Source organism: Pleurodeles waltl, chromosome 9, assembly GCF_031143425.1.
Source record: "Pleurodeles waltl isolate 20211129_DDA chromosome 9, aPleWal1.hap1.20221129, whole genome shotgun sequence".
In the NCBI taxonomy this organism is placed as follows: Eukaryota; Metazoa; Chordata; class Amphibia; order Caudata; family Salamandridae; genus Pleurodeles; species Pleurodeles waltl.
Genome location: NC_090448.1, coordinates 1,142,848,268 through 1,142,864,685, shown reverse-complemented (window position 1 = coordinate 1,142,864,685; position 16,418 = coordinate 1,142,848,268). Strand labels below are relative to the sequence as shown.

At 45.5% G+C, this 16,418-nt stretch overlaps 1 protein-coding gene across 4 annotated transcripts in view; it reads left to right on the top strand.

Annotated features, from left to right (window-relative positions):
* Window positions 1-16,418, top strand: part of DCAF4 (DDB1 and CUL4 associated factor 4) — a 228,797-nt gene that overhangs the window by 73,936 nt on the left and 138,443 nt on the right. For 2 of the 4 annotated variants that reach the window (XM_069208945.1, XM_069208943.1), the window contains 2 exons: window positions 8,035-8,146; window positions 10,943-11,043. Coding sequence is in view for 2 of the 4 variants with exons in the window: in XM_069208943.1 (XP_069065044.1) it covers window positions 8,035-8,146; window positions 10,943-11,043 (213 nt within the window). In the remaining 2 variants the exon portion in view is untranslated. The remainder of the gene's footprint in view (window positions 1-8,034; window positions 8,147-10,942; window positions 11,044-16,418) is intronic. The other 2 variants (XM_069208944.1, XM_069208946.1) reach the window with 1 other exon arrangement.

The following is a 16,418-nucleotide window of genomic DNA, read 5'->3' as shown; positions in this document are numbered from 1 at the left end:
TCGGACGAACGCCGAGGAGGATGTGCCTTATACCTGCGCGTGCCATTTGGGTTCGAGTTTCCAGAGCTCTGTGTCCGTGAAGTGGGTCTCTTGTAATATAGAGAAGTGCATGCGGTAGCGCTTAAAATACGCATGAATTCGGTAACGCTTAGTTGGTGTCAGCATGCCGTGCCCATTCCATGTCAACACAATGTAGTGTAGGGTGACGTTACTAGTACGTGCACTCACTGTGAAAAAAGCGTGGCAGAATTTCCAATTTAGGCTACATGACCGTGACAGCACCCCCCAGCCCTTATACTTTACATGCTTCTAAGGCAAGTGTCTCCCTGTAGTGAAAAAAGACCCCCTGGCCGCGCAAAAACAAATTAGAGTTAACAAACATAACAAAACCTATCAAAACCCCCAGAGACAGGTTTCAAACGGTTCCTCAGCCATATACCCCAATACCACAACTTATGAATTAGGAACAACATTTTGGGATAAAACATGTCAATGTGGAAGTCTCTGATCGGGGCACGGCAAGTCAGAGAGTGTCTTACCTCAGAGCTTCGGCCCCTAACGAATGGGCCCATAGCCAATCTCTTTTAGAAAAACTAAAATATCCATATAAGGTGGGCATACCAGTGTGGCAGCTTGGGGGTGTACAGCCATGCAGGAAAATGGCTCCTTGTTGAAGTAACCCCCCCCACCACCCCCACCCCCCCCCCCCCCCCCCCCCCCCCTCCTCCACTTTGTGCCTGATATTGATGCTGACTTGACTGAGAGTGTGCTGGGACCCTGCTAACCAGGCCCCAGCACCTTTTGTTCTTTCACTAAAAATATACCATTGTTTCCACAATTGGCACACCCCTGACACACAGATAAGTCCCTTGTAAAAGGTACCAGTGGTAGCAAGGGCCCTGTGACCAGGGAAGGTCCCTAAGGGCTGCAGCATGTGTTGTGCAGCCCTAATGGACCCCTCACCTAACACGTGCACACTACCATTGCAGATTGTGTGTGTTAGTGGGGATAAAAAGGCAAAGTTGACATGGCATCCCCCTCAGGATGCCCTGGCCACAAAACACTGCCTGTGGCATAGGTAAGTCACTCCTCTAGCAGGCCTTAAAGCCCTAAGGCAGGGTGCACTATATCACAGGTGAGGGCATAGCTGCATGAACAATATGCCCCTACAGTGTCTAAGCCCATGCTTAGATATTGTAAGTACAGTGTGGCCATATTAAGTATATGGCCTGGGAGTTTGTCAAAACAAACTTCACAGTTCCATAATGGTTACACTGAATACTGGGAAGTTTGGTATCAAGGTTCTCAGAATAATAAACCCACACTGATACCAGTGTTGGATTTATTAACAAATGCACACAGAGGGCATCTTAGAGATGCCCCCCTGTATTTTACCCAATCCTTCAGTGCAGGACTGACTGGTCTGTGCCAGCCTGCCACTGAGAGACGAGTTTCTGACCCCTGGGGTGAGAGCCTTTGTGGTCTCTGGGGCCAGAAACAAAGCCTGCACTGGGTGGAGGTGCCTAACACCTCCCCCCTGCTGGAACTGTAACACCTGGCGGTGAGCCTCAAAGGCTCAGGCCTGGTGTTACAATGCCCCCAGGACACTCCAGCCAGTGGAGATGCCCGCCCCCTGGACAAGCCCCCACTTTTTGGCCGCAAGTCCAGAGGGATAATGAGACAAACAAGAAGGAGTCACACCCTCAGCCAGGACCACCCCTAAGGTGTCCAGAGCTGAAGGGACCCCCTCCTTGAGAAATCCTCCATCTTGCTTTGGAGGATTAGGACCAATAGGGATAGGGATGTGCCCCTCTCCCCAGAGGGAGTGGGCACAAGGAGGGTACAGCCACCCTCAGGGACAGTAGGCATTGGCTACTGTCCCCTGACCCTAACACACCCCTAAATTTAGTATTTATGGACGACCCCGAACCCAGATCATCAGATTCCTGACAACCTCACAAGAAGAAGGACTGCTGAGCTGAAAACCCCTCAAAGAAGATAAAGAGACGACAACTGACTTGGCCCCAGCCCTACCAGCCTGTCTCTTGCTTCAAAGACCCTGTAACCGAGAAGGAACGCGTTCTGCAGGTCCAGCGACCCCTGAAAAGCCTCCAGGGGCCTGCTTGTATCACGAGGACCAAGAACTCCCGTGGGCAGCGGCTCTGCCCAACAAGAAGAAAAGACATCTCCGGAAGCGTGACTCCCCAACACTCTGCACCCGACGCCCCCAGCCCATGTCCAAAGAAACCAACTATCCAGAGAGCATCCCCAGGCAATTCCGACGTGTCTACCCTGCACCCCCAAAACGACGTCTGTAGAGGGCATCCCGTGGGCCCCCCCTAATCGCGACTGCCCGGGCTGAAGATATCCGACGCCTGGAAGAAGCACTGCACCCGCAGCCCCCAGGCCCATGAGAAACCGACCACCAGTGCAGCAACGACCAGCAGGCGGCCGTCACCCTTGCCAAGTCAGTGGCTTGCCCGAGAGGCCCCCTTGTGCCCTGCCTGCAGTGCCTAAGTGACCCCTGGGTCCCTCCATAGAGTTCTGTTGAGAACCCAACGCTCTGTTTGCACACTGCACCCTGCACCCGGCCGCCCACGTGCCACTGAGGGTGTGGTTTGTGTGCCTACTTGGGCGCCTCAAGTACTCCTCCAAACCCCACTGGTCTGCCCTCCGAGGACACGGGTACTTACCTGCCAGCAGACTGGAACCAGAGTACCCCCTATCTCCAAAGGCACCCACGTTATATTTGCTCCTGTTTGACCTCTGCACCTGACCGGCCCTGGATTGCTGGGGCTGGGTGTTTGGGGTTACCTTGAATCCCCAACGGTGGACTACCTATACCCTGGAGATTGAACACGTAAGTGTGGAACTTACCTCTGAAACTGTACTGTACTTACCACCCGCAGGAACTGTTGAAAATTGCAGTGTCCACTTTTAGAATAGCTTTTTGCCATTATAATGAAAACTGTATACAATATTGAATCTATTCAAAGTCTCAACTATTATTATGCAAAGTACCTTTCATTTAATGTACTTGCCTGGTAAATGAATCTTGTGGTTCTAAAAATAAATTAACAAAAGAATATTTTTCCATATAAAAACCTATTGGCCTGGAGTTAAGTCATCGAGTACGTGTTCTCATTTATTGCTTGAGTGTGTACAACAAATGCTTAACAATGCCCTCTGATAAGCCCAACTGCTTGACCACACTACCACAAATAGAGCATTAGTATTATCTATTAATGCCTCTGTCAAGCCTCTTGGGAAACCCCTGGACTTTTTGATATAGTATATACAGAGGCAACTTCCCACAAGTCACATATCCCCAGGTCCCCCTGTGTCATAGGAGGGGATGGAGACAGCAACTAGTAGGTACAACATATCAAATAACGGAAACGTTTGCCCCTCTGATGCGCAAAGACAGCAGGTGTGTGGAGCCACCGTGATCAGTGCAATGCTCAACATACAGAGATCATCAGCTTTGTGACGGGCAATATCCAGGCTTTTAATCATATCTGCTGAGGATGTATGTAAGCTCCGTGTGTCTGAGCCAGAGTCCGAAGGGCGTCTTTCTCTAAGTATTGCGAAGGAATTTGTAGTGTATTGAGTGGTTTCCTGTAATACCTTGGCTCGTTCCTCCCCTGCTTGGGGTGTTGTAGGTTTAGCCTGTGATTGATTGTGTTGGCAGTGACAGATGCAAGGTGTTAGCCACTCACCAGACGTGGGTTCCATCGTCATGGGCTGGGCAATTTCTTTGACGTGCATCCAAGTCCAGACATCCTCGGGCTTGGAGAAAATGTGGGTCGTCTTGCGGTCTACGACCCGAAGCTTCGCAGGAAACATCAAGACATATTTAATGCTGTGGTCACAGCGACACTGTTTAACCTTGGCTTAGAAGCCCCGTAGCTGCTGCACCTCCACTCTGAAGTCCGGGTATGCAGTGATGGAAGCATCTTAAAATCGCCACTGCCCCTGGGCTCCAAACCGCTGTAAAATCAGGTCTCAATCACGATAATTAAGGAGACGGGCAATTAACAGATGTGGTGACACTTGTGGTGGAGCTGGTCTGTTGGGAGTTCTGTGCCCCCTTTCAATCTAGAGGAATTTTCGGACTTTTCCAGTTAATACGTTGTCCACCAGCCATTTTTCTCTGAAAAGTTCAGTGCATTGACCCTCCACTCATTCAGGAAAACCTATGAAGTGAATAGTGTTGCATCTGGAGCGCCCCTCTGCATCTTCTGCCCTGCAGTGCAGGGTCGCCACCTCAGCACTTAGTAGTTTCATCTGAGTCTGCAGCTCTTGAACGGTGGGTCTTATGGTGCTGATAGAAGATTTTGTTTCCTCCTCTCTGTCAGTCAGTTTGCCGTTGGCACGCAGGAGTCTGACGTCCTGAGAGTTCGAGTCAGTCTTGGTTTCCAATTACGTTTTAGCATCTAGGATAGCCTGCAGAATCTTTTTGAATTGAGTGGAGTGCATGTGAAGAGTAGCTTCTAGTTGGTGCAGAGCTACTGAGGTGTTATCCATGACAAGCGAGAAAGGGAACAGTTCCAGATGTTCCTGCAGTGAAGACTTGGTGGTTTTGGGTTTCACCATCATGCTGTCATGCATCTTGGTACCGTAGCAGGAGGTGCACATATTTACTGGTGTCCCGAACAAGTTGGGGGCGGGGTTGTAGGCGCCCTTGTAGGAATTGTGTAAGAGTCACCTATGGTAAGAAGCAAAGTGATCCTTGATCAAGGAGGCATTTTGGATCGACAGCTGAACTCTGCGACCCATGACTGTCGCAATATCACGGGGTAGTGTTTGTCAGTGTTTGCCCCAGAGATATGCCCCACAGTATGATGTTGCCCCAGGGCAGAGAGACGAACATTCAGGAGTATCTGCTGCGCCTCGCGATTCCAGTGGTTAGCTGTTTAAAGGGTCTCTTTGTTGAGGAAGTGAACCTTTATTAATGTAGGGGCAGCCTTGTGTGAAAGGTAGTCCCCAATTTAATGTCCCTTCAGGGTGCAGTAGCGCAGGACCGTGTATTCCCGTCCCCGGATTATGCAGGTATCAGCTCGACTAGGTAATGAGGGGTGTGGGCTTTTTCAACGTGCCGGTAATCTTTGTTGAGCGCTGACAGCTGCTACGATATGCGGCCCTTGAGTACTGCGGTGTAAAGACCTGCCCATCCAGGGAATATCAAGCAGAGCTGCAGTCTTATCAGGCTGAAGTTTAAATGCTGCAGTGCGCTCCTCCATGCCCCACACTTGGTATCTTTGTTTTGACGAGGAAGGATCAGTTATGGGGCACTACCTGCATTATCAGGCTCCAGGCCAACCTGCTCATGTGCAGTTAACGCAACAGCTTCTTACCAGGTAATGACGGTCTCTACAGCAGCAGCAGTCGTCAGAGGCCGGATTATGAGTTATACTTGTAGGGAGATCCGGGTTGTGCACAATCTGGTATGTAGAACTCCTCGGGACAGGCTCACCACTGTCGTCCGAAGGGCTGCCGCGCTCCGTGACTGCTTTACAGTGGAGTACAGGCCATTCTTGGAGTCAGACAGTCGTTGATCCCTGCGGTTACACTTCAGGACACTCACATCTCTGGTGCAGTGTCGTCGGGGTCTGTGCCCTCTAGCCAGCGCAGGTAGGTAGGAAGTAGCAGAGGCCATGGCCTGGATGCGTGTCCTGTGAGGTAAATTAGGCCGTGCCTCCGGGCCAGCAGTTTACTTTCCATGAGCCCTGGTTTCTCGTCCCCAGCAGACAGGTAAAGCAGGCCTCTTGTATTTCCTGTGCACTGCATGTGTCTAAGCAGCATATTTCTCGGTGGAGCAACTGGGTGGGCAAGATGTAACAGGATGATGTTGGGACCTGACACAGAGCTTATCACCAAGCGTCCGGCTCTGCCGCCATCTTAGCCAACCCCTATACCCCATCTAATCCCCACACCCCCGTTCTCCCCATGCATCTGCAGGGCTTTGTGAGTAATAAAACATAGTGGGATCCACACGAGTGACGCCACTCTGGCTGTGCCTAGGTATCTGTTTTTCAGAAATGTCTCAGTGTGGTTGGTCTCCATGGATGCCGGCTGAGCCTAGGCCATTATACAGAAGCTATCCACATAGCCAAAATAAGTGAATTGCAAAGGAAAAAATTTGAGATTGACCTTTGAGGCCTTTTCTGTCACACTAGATAAGGCTCACACTTACAAATGGGTACTGTGTTTTTTTGGGAGAAGCGTGAGAATACTAGGTGGCATGAACTTTGTTGATACCCTCAGATTCCAAATTGTCTTTCTCAGATATGTGAAGAAAATCATTGAGTCCACTAGATGAAACTAAGAAACATTTAAAAATGTAGCACCATTGTGTTGTTTTTATAAAACAGTGCTGTTCAAGAAAGTCTGTCCTTTTTTCTAAAACTGCCATCATCAAAACCTTTGCTTTCCTAAGATCACCCTTTTCCTAGCTTTCAGGAACAGGCAGAGTTGTAATATAACTGTTTTTCACCATAGTTTTTGTAATTTACTTAATGGTAGTCAGTAGTGCTGTTTTTTGCAATTTCTACTCACTTGCATTGCAGTTTGTCATGCAGACGTGTTGAAACCCAGAAGGCTATCAGTTCTGAAAAGTAAACAAACTTTTGAATTCAACAAGGGATCATTTGTGTAGACCGCTGATGGTTTTTCCAAAGAGATCAAACTTTATGAAAATTCCTCAAATGCTCTATACCCTTAGATGCCCTCGATATCTTTTGTGGGGAAAAAAAAGTTATAAAAGTTAAAGTACAAACTGTCCTAAATATGAAAGAGAGGCTCACAACCGGGAGCTAGGAAAGGGAGAGCCCCAACTCTTAAGAATTGCAGTCTGGTGTGCCACATGCATCATTCCCCCCCCTCACTGTGTCATCAAATATGTGGAGCTACTAGCAAAATGGTACAAGGCAAACATCAACAGGCCAGTGCGCTCCTGATACTTAGAGCGTCCAACCCTTCAAATATAACTAATCTAAGAAATACTTAAGAAAATTAATTGAATGCAGTGCTGTCTTTTCACTCAAGTTGAATCCTAGCAACACCAAAAGTGTCCATCTGCACTCAAAAAACAATTACCCCCATTTAGAAAAAGTCTTGGAGCTTAGGCCCCTTTGGGAGTCTGACCTGGAGTCAATCCGTAGCAAAATTATTGGTAGTCACTATAAACAAAAACCTATGTTTCAATTAACATGTCATTAAACTGACAGAAAAAGAGCAGCTGCACCTCTTAAACAAAGTACACTACTCCATTCTACTGGAAAACTCTAGATTTGATGTACAAGCCCCCTTGCTCTGTCCACATGTACAATCACACACTCCTGAAAGCCACTCTACACGCTGTAGCAGGGTAAGAGGCAAATGCAGGAAAACGCAAGCTTATAGTCTGATCCTAAGAAACCGCAGTGGCCACCACATCAATTTTAAGATTGCCTACGTAACACAAATGGCAATGTACTTGTGGTTTCCAGAATTCCTGCAGAAAACCTACATGGCACGAGGAGAATTAACCTAACATAAGGAAAAATGACGCTGACTCCATAGGTCACCAGGACAAAGAAGTCCACAACCATAAAACATGGCTTTTTTTATCTGGCTCCCACAGTGAAGAACTTGATCCCTTAATCATTAAGAACTCTCCTAAATCTACCGACATTCCTTAAAAATCTAAAAAAAAACATATTTCTGGTACTTCTTACCATACTTTCCCCTCCTTATAGTGAGGCCAAGTTACAATTGACATGTACACTTATAGATTTAGTGATTCGAACCTGATATAATAAACATTCTATGTATCTATATATTATGGTAAAGCGTCCCACTATCTCACATCTAGGGCTGTACTTTGTGAAATCCTAAAGATATAAACGGATATCATTTTGCTGGTCCTCAGCCACTGAATGAGCAACATGTTTTGTGTTCTCTGTAGACCGTACTGTTTGAATAATTCTGACAAACGTATGGATTGCGAGCAAAGCATCCCTAATCTGCCAATAATATTGTATTTTCTATCAGGCGTGAAGAGGAACTATTGGAAAGAGCAGGAGCTACCTGGTTGGACCAGTTCTAGCCAAAACCACAAATGTTATGGAAATAGTAGGCACAACAATAGTGCCCCTGACAGAAGGTTAGAATTTATTTTTGGTGGGTAACTGAATGGAATGTTGAATCTGATATTTGGAGGTGATTGTGTGCATTTGCGATTCAGACTTTCTATGAGCAGTTGGCTGAGTAAATGCCTGTGCACTGGAATGAAGTGCCCAGTGGTCAAGACTTGTGGCTAAGGAAATGTTTCATTTCCAGTTTGTCATGAATAGCCTGGTGTGGCTCTACTATTGTTCCTCCCACAAAGCTTGTAAACGTTTTAGCACTGGGTTGTCTGAGAGCCGGGTGCAAAGAGATGGGCGAGAGTGCGTGTTTTGTGTGAGGGCATACTCATGGGTGACAGTGACTGATGAGAGAGGAAGTGAGAGAAAACAACAATGAAAGACTTGAGAGACAGAGCAAGGAACATAAACCAAGCTATATGGAATCCGCATCAAGCTGGATGGAGCAGAAGACCTACATTGTGAGTGTATGAGAAAGATGGAAGAGAAAGTGAATCAGTCCCCACATTCTTGTTACATGTTTGGCAATCATTCCTACTGGTCCTGAATTCTCTTGTATTTGATTCACCACATTCCATTCCACAAAGCATTTGATTGTGCCCTATAATGCCCCCAAATACTATGTGTAATTTGCCATCTCCTTTGTTCACCCCTGCCTTCCCAAAAACAATTGGACTTTAAAAATATAATCTGTCCCTTAGTCTGACATTTGGGACCCCTCAGTGAGTTAGCCATATCCCTGCAGTTCCTCTCCTCTCACCATGTCTGCATTTCACTTGCTGTTGAGCTCTTTTGCTATGCATTTGTGTCTGGAAATCAGTTACAACCAGCATAAAACTGACAGTCACTGCAGAGTTCAGTGTTTTAAGGTCCTTGGAGTATGAGCACACACAGTCATGCTGCTATACTTGGTCTGGTGTGGAGTACTTAACTCCAGTGCTCTGTATCTGGCTTCTTTCACTCTGAAGTCACTCCATCGAGTTTGGCAAAGCACTTAGAGGTGATTCGGTTCACAGTGTGCACTGAAGAACTCATTTGCTTACAAAAGAGAGAGAAATGGCAAGATTGTATGGTGAGTGAGTCAAACAGATGTGTTTTGAGATGTAGAGTGTAGGAGTGGGAGAGAATAGAAAGTGGTGATTCTGAAATCTCCAAAGATTAGCTAAAGATTGAAGCCTGGTTCAAGGAGGATGAGTCTCCATTTTATTTGGCTCCTGGCCCGAGAGCTTGTACTGTCACCAGTGCTTCTCAGTAACCATCAGCCTCCACTACAATGCAAGGAAGGGCATGCTTAGGAAAGAAAGCACCCTGCTACTGGCGCTGGTAAGGATTGCAGGCAAGAAAAATGCATATTTTTCGGTATGTCTAATGAAGACAAAAATGCACACTTCCTTAACTTCGCAAGCATTTTGTCCTTGCATCGTGGCTGTGATGATTTTTAAATCTATCTGCTTCCATATCTCTAGCCATCTGAATAATGTCCACTCAGAAATAAAATGTTCTTTGCTTATCTTGTTGTCTTTTTGTACTCCCCTTACCACAAACATTCTATGATAGAAATATCTTGTTGCACTCACAGAACATTTAAATAGATATTGCAGCAGAAAGTCTGTTTATATGAATATAGTGCAATACCAACCCAACCAGCCACTTAATCTCACTGTGCCTAAAAATAGTGTTTATGTGAAGTGCTCTGATGTCCTTGGGCCATGTTTGTGCTATATAGAACTGCAAAAATGAAGATAGGAAGGCAGATGTCTTTGCCACCTATGTAGTTTCCCTTGTGAGATCATAAATTGACAATTTTTATGCACTTAGTACCACAAGGATTTAATGCAAAAAGAACAGATGATGGATGGAATGCGGAACAAATCAAACGTTCACCCCCAGTCACAGATCTGGGTTTAATCCATTAGTTTTCTTTGCTCGCCATGCCATTCCAGTTTGGACCAAGCCACATGTAAATCAGTCTTGACCCTGCTCCCCATGGGAACGGTCCAGCGCGAACTGCCACTGATGTTGTCACGCACCACCGCTCTGGCAACAATAACCTTTATCTAGTGTACTTTGTGTATGTTACATTTGGCCTTCTACTGGCACTAGACGAAAACTGACTTCAATGTCAAGTTTTTGTGACATCTCTAGTGCACCTTCATATTGCTAGGAAAAACATTGGGCCTCAAGTAGAAGGATTGACATCTTCAGTGCAGTCATGCTTAAGAATTCCAGTGCCCTGGGGTCTCCAAGTATCCCACTTCTAATTCCAAAATATTGTGATGGTTCTATAGGCATCGGGCCCATTGATGCCTATACTCAACAGCACTTGCCTCAGTATAGTAGATCTTACGGTTAGGTTTTGTTCTCTGTAGCCGATGTTTGGTGGACTCCAGCAGGGCCACCTAAAGACAATGGATGTTAGAGAGTGGCACAAGGAGTCCGTGAATCCTGCTGACCTTTTGTTACCAGATTTAAACATCCATGTTTTTCTGTGCCATTTTGTAAGACACTGTTAGCCCCCCTTTAATTGTCATTCATGCACTATTCCAACCAAAATGTTGGCACGTATACATAGACGAATGGAATTTGACTAAGAATAGAGGTTTCTCAAACAATTTGAGTATGGCAGCGATAAATGGTGCAAAAGTGAGAGTACTGCTATCGCTATTGAACATACTTGATCAAAGTAATTGAAAATAATGATAGCATATTATTAGAAGAGATTCCTCAAGGTTGAGCTTTATTTTGTTTGGTCAGATATCATATTTTGTAATGGCTGCGATTAAACATTATGATCTAATGCAAAACTGTATCACTAGGTATGAAACTGAAGGTCATCGCCACTCATCAGTTGCAGGCACAAGCTCTACAGATTCCCGATGTTTTTCTTCCACTTCCTCGCAGACCTTGCCTACAGTGGGTAAGTAACCACTTGGTGCATTTTCTGATCTCCATGACATGGAGAATCCGGTGGAGAAAATATGGACAGCAGATCACAGTGCACAAGTATTGCAGGTCTGTCATCTGCCTATTGCTTTGCACAAGAATAGGGTCCTAATGTAGACATGTTTTAAAAGTATACATTTATTTAATTTATCTAGAGTGAACATTCATGATGCTGCTGCATGAAATCGTTGGTTTTCATTTGTCACACAAATGAAAAAGACCTATTGACAAGTTAGTGATACCAGAGTATAAACTGATTACAAGTTGTTAGCCCCATATGCCTCAAAGAGGCTTTAGGCAAAAGAAATGGTGATCTGGCTGAACTAGGGTAGAGCAGCGTACTGGATTCAAGGCAGAAAAAGTCTATGACGGGGTTTGAATACTTTAACAAAATGTCAAATTCTTTGACGTATTGCACATAGCATTAGAAAAGATTCTAGTATGCCAGCTCCAAACACATCAAAAGGTCTACAGGTTTGCTATTAAACAGCATCCAAGATGTCACTCGTGTTCAGGTTGGGATCTTTTCTCCATTTGTTGCATTTTCATAACCTCCATTAATAGTTTGTCCTTTCTGTACACTATACCACATTTGTTAACCTTGTTTTGCAGAGTCAGTCATTTTATTCAACATTTATTGTTGCATCACAATTGCGGGTAGCTCTGAAGGAAGCATTCATTAGTCAAGTTGCATTTTAGTGCCCTTTTCCCTCTTCTACTGGCCTCCAATTGCAGTGCTCACGTTGAGCCCCTGCAGACTCTTATCTTCTGTAGAAACTACTGTTCCTTAACTAGCTGCAACTGTCTTTCTCCATATCTCTCAATTTGTTCCCCAATAGCTGTCCAGAAAATACCTAGCACTTCAGCCTTGACTTCTCTGTCCTTCCCTTCCTTCTTCATTATCTCTTGCACTAGAAGCATCCATGTGTAACAGATTAAAGACCTGATTTAGACTTTGGGAATGTCGTTCAGTGTACGAGATATTTGAGTTACCGTTCATCATCTTGTCTGAGTTGTTGTCAAACCCATTATGTGCTGCATGCATCAGCCTTTTGTGTGTCCCCTGGAAACCTCTCACAGTGGGTTCCATTTTCCTGTCCATATGTCATTGTCGACTGGATAAGCTTACCATTCTGCAGCTCTGCCACCTCACCTCCCCACCACCCTGACTACTAAGCTGGGTCTTAATTTTGGACCTGCAGTACCCTTAGTTTCTGACATTAACCATGAGGAGTGCACATCACTACAGAGAAACTCAGATGATGCCACAAATCCCTGAGAAGCTGTTGTTCAGAGGCTGCTCTTAGGACAACCCATTAATGACAGCTTCATCTGGTAACAAATCCTCCTTGCTTGCCTTTTTCTGTCCCAGATAATGTTTTAGTTCTCCTGATACTCTGTCTTTGTGTGACTTAATGCTGAGCTGCAAGACTTTAAACTGATTGACTCCTCAACTCTACTGATCAGCGATTTGTAGGAGTTTTTATTTGCCCAAACTGCCCTTTTCTCAAGCAGCCAGACAGTCCTATCCTTTTGTCATGATTTTGTCCATTTTTGATTTAATCGCCTTTTCATACTGCCCTCTGTGTCATTAGTTTACCTTGGTGGCACTGGAAGTAATAATGTAAAAGAGGCTTTCTGTAAAATAACTGAGTATAATAGAGATGGCCCTTCACTAATCTTGTTGCTGATACAAAGCGTATATATTGTGTGTGCAATTTTCACCACATCTTGAAACCTACTATTGATGTGTCAAATCATAGTTTACTTTTAGCGTCAATATAGGTATTTTGTTCTTCATTTTATTTATGGTTTATGCAATGTTCAAAAAGATATGCAGCATCACAATATTTACATATTAACCGATTCCAAGTGACTTCCACAAAATTTTAGGCCAAGTGAAAACTGTTGAAACACAAAATTTTCTAACTTTGCTCGCTTGCATATGCTGTGATAGAATGAAAGTGGGGTGAGCGAAAGGGACGGCTGAGGGAGGTGGTTTAGGGGGAACAATCAAATCAACAGTACTCCAGGGCAGAAGACAATAGAGAGGTAAAGAAGTACTCATCTACAGTAATAACTGACTGTGACCTCAAAAAATGCCCTCCTCGCCCTGATATGGTGTAAAGCATCAGAGCAGTGCATCCAGAATGTCCACATATTCCCTCCCACTTCACCCCTCCGAAAGCTTCTTCATGGATAATAAGTCCCTGGTGATCTATAGTTGAACAAAAACAAACATTCCTCCCTTGTCACAAACACTAAGCTTTGCAGGGAGAAACAAGGCCTACTATGCATCAATCAACTCTTTGATTTGTTCGTAGGTTTTGCATGTGCCTCAGAGTTGTCAAATTGAAGTCCAGGAAGATGGGCTGTAGGAAAATGCCACTGCTGGCATGATTACCCCCTAATGTTTTGCCATTTGTTGATGCTAATTATGATTGGAATTGTGCTGGGACCCTGCTAACCAGGCTCCAGCACCAGTGTTCGTTCCCTAAACTGTACCTTTGTCTTCACAATTGGCACAGCCCTGACACACAGATACGTCCCTTGTAAATGGTACCCCTGGTACCAAAGGCCCTGATGCCAGGGAAGGTGTCTAAGGGCTGCAGCATGTATTATGCCACCCTGGGGACCCCTCACTCATGCACACTGCCTCACAGCTTGTGTGTGCTGGTGGGGAGAAAAAGACTAAGTCAACATGGCACTCCCCTCAGAGTGCCATGCCCGCAACCCACTGCCTGTGGCATAGGTAAGTCACCCCCTAGCAGGCCTTACAGCCCCTAAGGCAGGGTGCACTATACCACAGGTGACGGCATAGTTGCATGAGCACTATGCCCCAACAGTGTCTAAGCCAATTCTTAGACATTGTAAGTGCAGGATAGCCATAAAGAGTATATGATCTGGGAGTTTGTCAAACATAAACTCCACAGTTCCAAAATGGCTACACTGAATACTGGGAAGTTTGGTATCAAACCTCTCAGCACAATAAATCCCACACTGATGCCAGTGTGGGATTTATTGAGAAGTGCACTCAGAGGGCATCTTAGAGATGCCCACTGTATACCAGCCCATCTACTAGTGCTAGGATGACCAGTTTCTGCCAGCCTGCCACATCCAGAAAGGTTTCTGGCCACATGGGGTGAGTGAGTGCCTTTGTCACTCTGTGGCTGGGAACAAAGCCTGTACTGGGTGGAGGTGCTTCACACCTCCTCCAGCAGGAAATGTAACACCTGGCGGTGAGCCTCAAAGGCCTCCAACTAGTGGAGATGCCCGCCCCCGGACACAGCCCCCACTTTTGGCAGCAAGTCCAGAGGAGATAATGGGAAAAACAAGGACGGGTCACCCTCCAGCCAGGACAGCCCCTAGGGTGTCCTGAGCTGAGGTGACCCCTGCCTTAGGAAATCCTCCATCTTGCTTTGGAGGATTCCCCCCAATAGGATTAGGGATGTGGGAGGAGGCACAAAGAGAGTGTAGCCACCCTCAAGGACAGTAGCCATTGGCTACTGCCCCCAGACCTAAACACACCCCTAAATTGAGTATTTAGGGGCGACCCTGAGCCCAGGAAATCAGATTCCTTATGACCTGCAACAACAAGAAGGACTGCTGACCTGAAAGCCCTGCAGAGACGACGGAGACGACAACTGACTTGGCCTCAGCCCTACCGGCCTGTTTCCAGACTCAAAGAACCTGCACAGTGACGCATCCAGCGGGACCAGCGACCTCTGAGGACTCAGAGGACTGCCCTGCAACCAAAGGACCAAGAAACTCCAGTGTACAGCAGCTCTGTCCAAACTGCAACAAAGAAACCAGAACCTTTAAAGGGACTCCAGCCTCACTCAAGAAGTGTGAGTCCCCAACACACTGCACCTGACGCCCCGGCCCGTGTCCAGAAGAACCAACTCAGCAGAGAGGACCCTGAGGCGACTCCTACAATGTGTACACCCTGAGACGACCTCCCTGCACCCCCACAGCGACGCCTGCAGAGAGCATCCAGAGGCTCCGCCTGACCACGACTGCCCGGTGGTAACAAAGGAACCCATCGCCTGGAAGAAGCACTGCACCCGCAGCCCCCAGGCCCGAGAGAAACCACAGGTGCAGGGGTGACCAGCAGGCGTCCCTCATCCTTGCTCAGTCGGTGGCTGGCCCGAGAAGCCGCCCTGTGCCCTGCCTGCATCGCCAGAGTGACCCCCGGGTCTCTCCATTGATTTCTACCTAAAACCCGACACCTACTTCACACACTGCACCCGGCCACCCCTTTGCCACTGAGGGTGTATTTTGTGTGCCTGTTTGTGACCCCCCCCCCCCCCCACCTCTCCTACAAGTACTCTACAAAACCCCCCTGGTCTTCTCCCTGAGGACGCAGATACTTACCTTCCAGCTTTTGCATCGCAGCCAGGGAGCTTTCCATCCTAAACAATTTTAGGGCTACTGACAAAGGTAACTTTGTTTACTCTTAAACGTTTGAGTAATTTTACTTCTTTTGGCTATTCACAAAATCTGTGTGTAAAGTTGCTGAAAAGTGTAGACTTATATGTCTGTACTCCTTGATGAAGAGGGTGGACCAGATTTACCAGTGTAAGGTACTACTGCCAGAAAGAAACAGTAGTTAGTCCAGCACCACACATGATCTGCCACCCATAGTGCAACACCCTTTCATAGAAAATAATGGATACAGGAATTTAATATAAAACCTCACATAAATAATAATTAAATTATTTAAAATAATTAAAAATATAACATAATGTTTTAAACAATATAAATAGCTCTATATGTGCTTGTATATATAAAATAAGCATTACATTGTATTAAAATGTAATTACATTACGTTTAATTAATTTAAATTGAATAGTTATTAATTCATAACAAAATAAATCTTTACTACGGGTGGGGATTTATTTTTTAATTTAAACTTCAGAAAAATATATTTTTAATTCATGTAATATATTTACACTAATTACATATTTAATTGAAAATTAAAGCTAATAGTGGTGTAGCATTCTTTTTATTTTGTACTACATATAAAATAAATAAATACATAATTCACATTATTTAACATAAAAATATTTTTACTAGAAACAGGTGCTCAAAAATAACCATGCAAGGATTTCTTTGTATTGTTGTGATGGTAATTCCTATAAAATGCACAGGTTAATCATGACCTTTCTGTGAAAGAAAAACATGTATTTTTCTAAAAATGTTCACAGGTTTAGTTGTTTAGAAAGCACATAATACTTTGTCATTTTAATAGCACATCATTAGGGCCCTCATTATGAGTCTGGCGTCCTAGGACTGCCAGACTCGCAGTAGTGGTCGGACCGTCACCAATATGGCAGTCTGACAGCCACA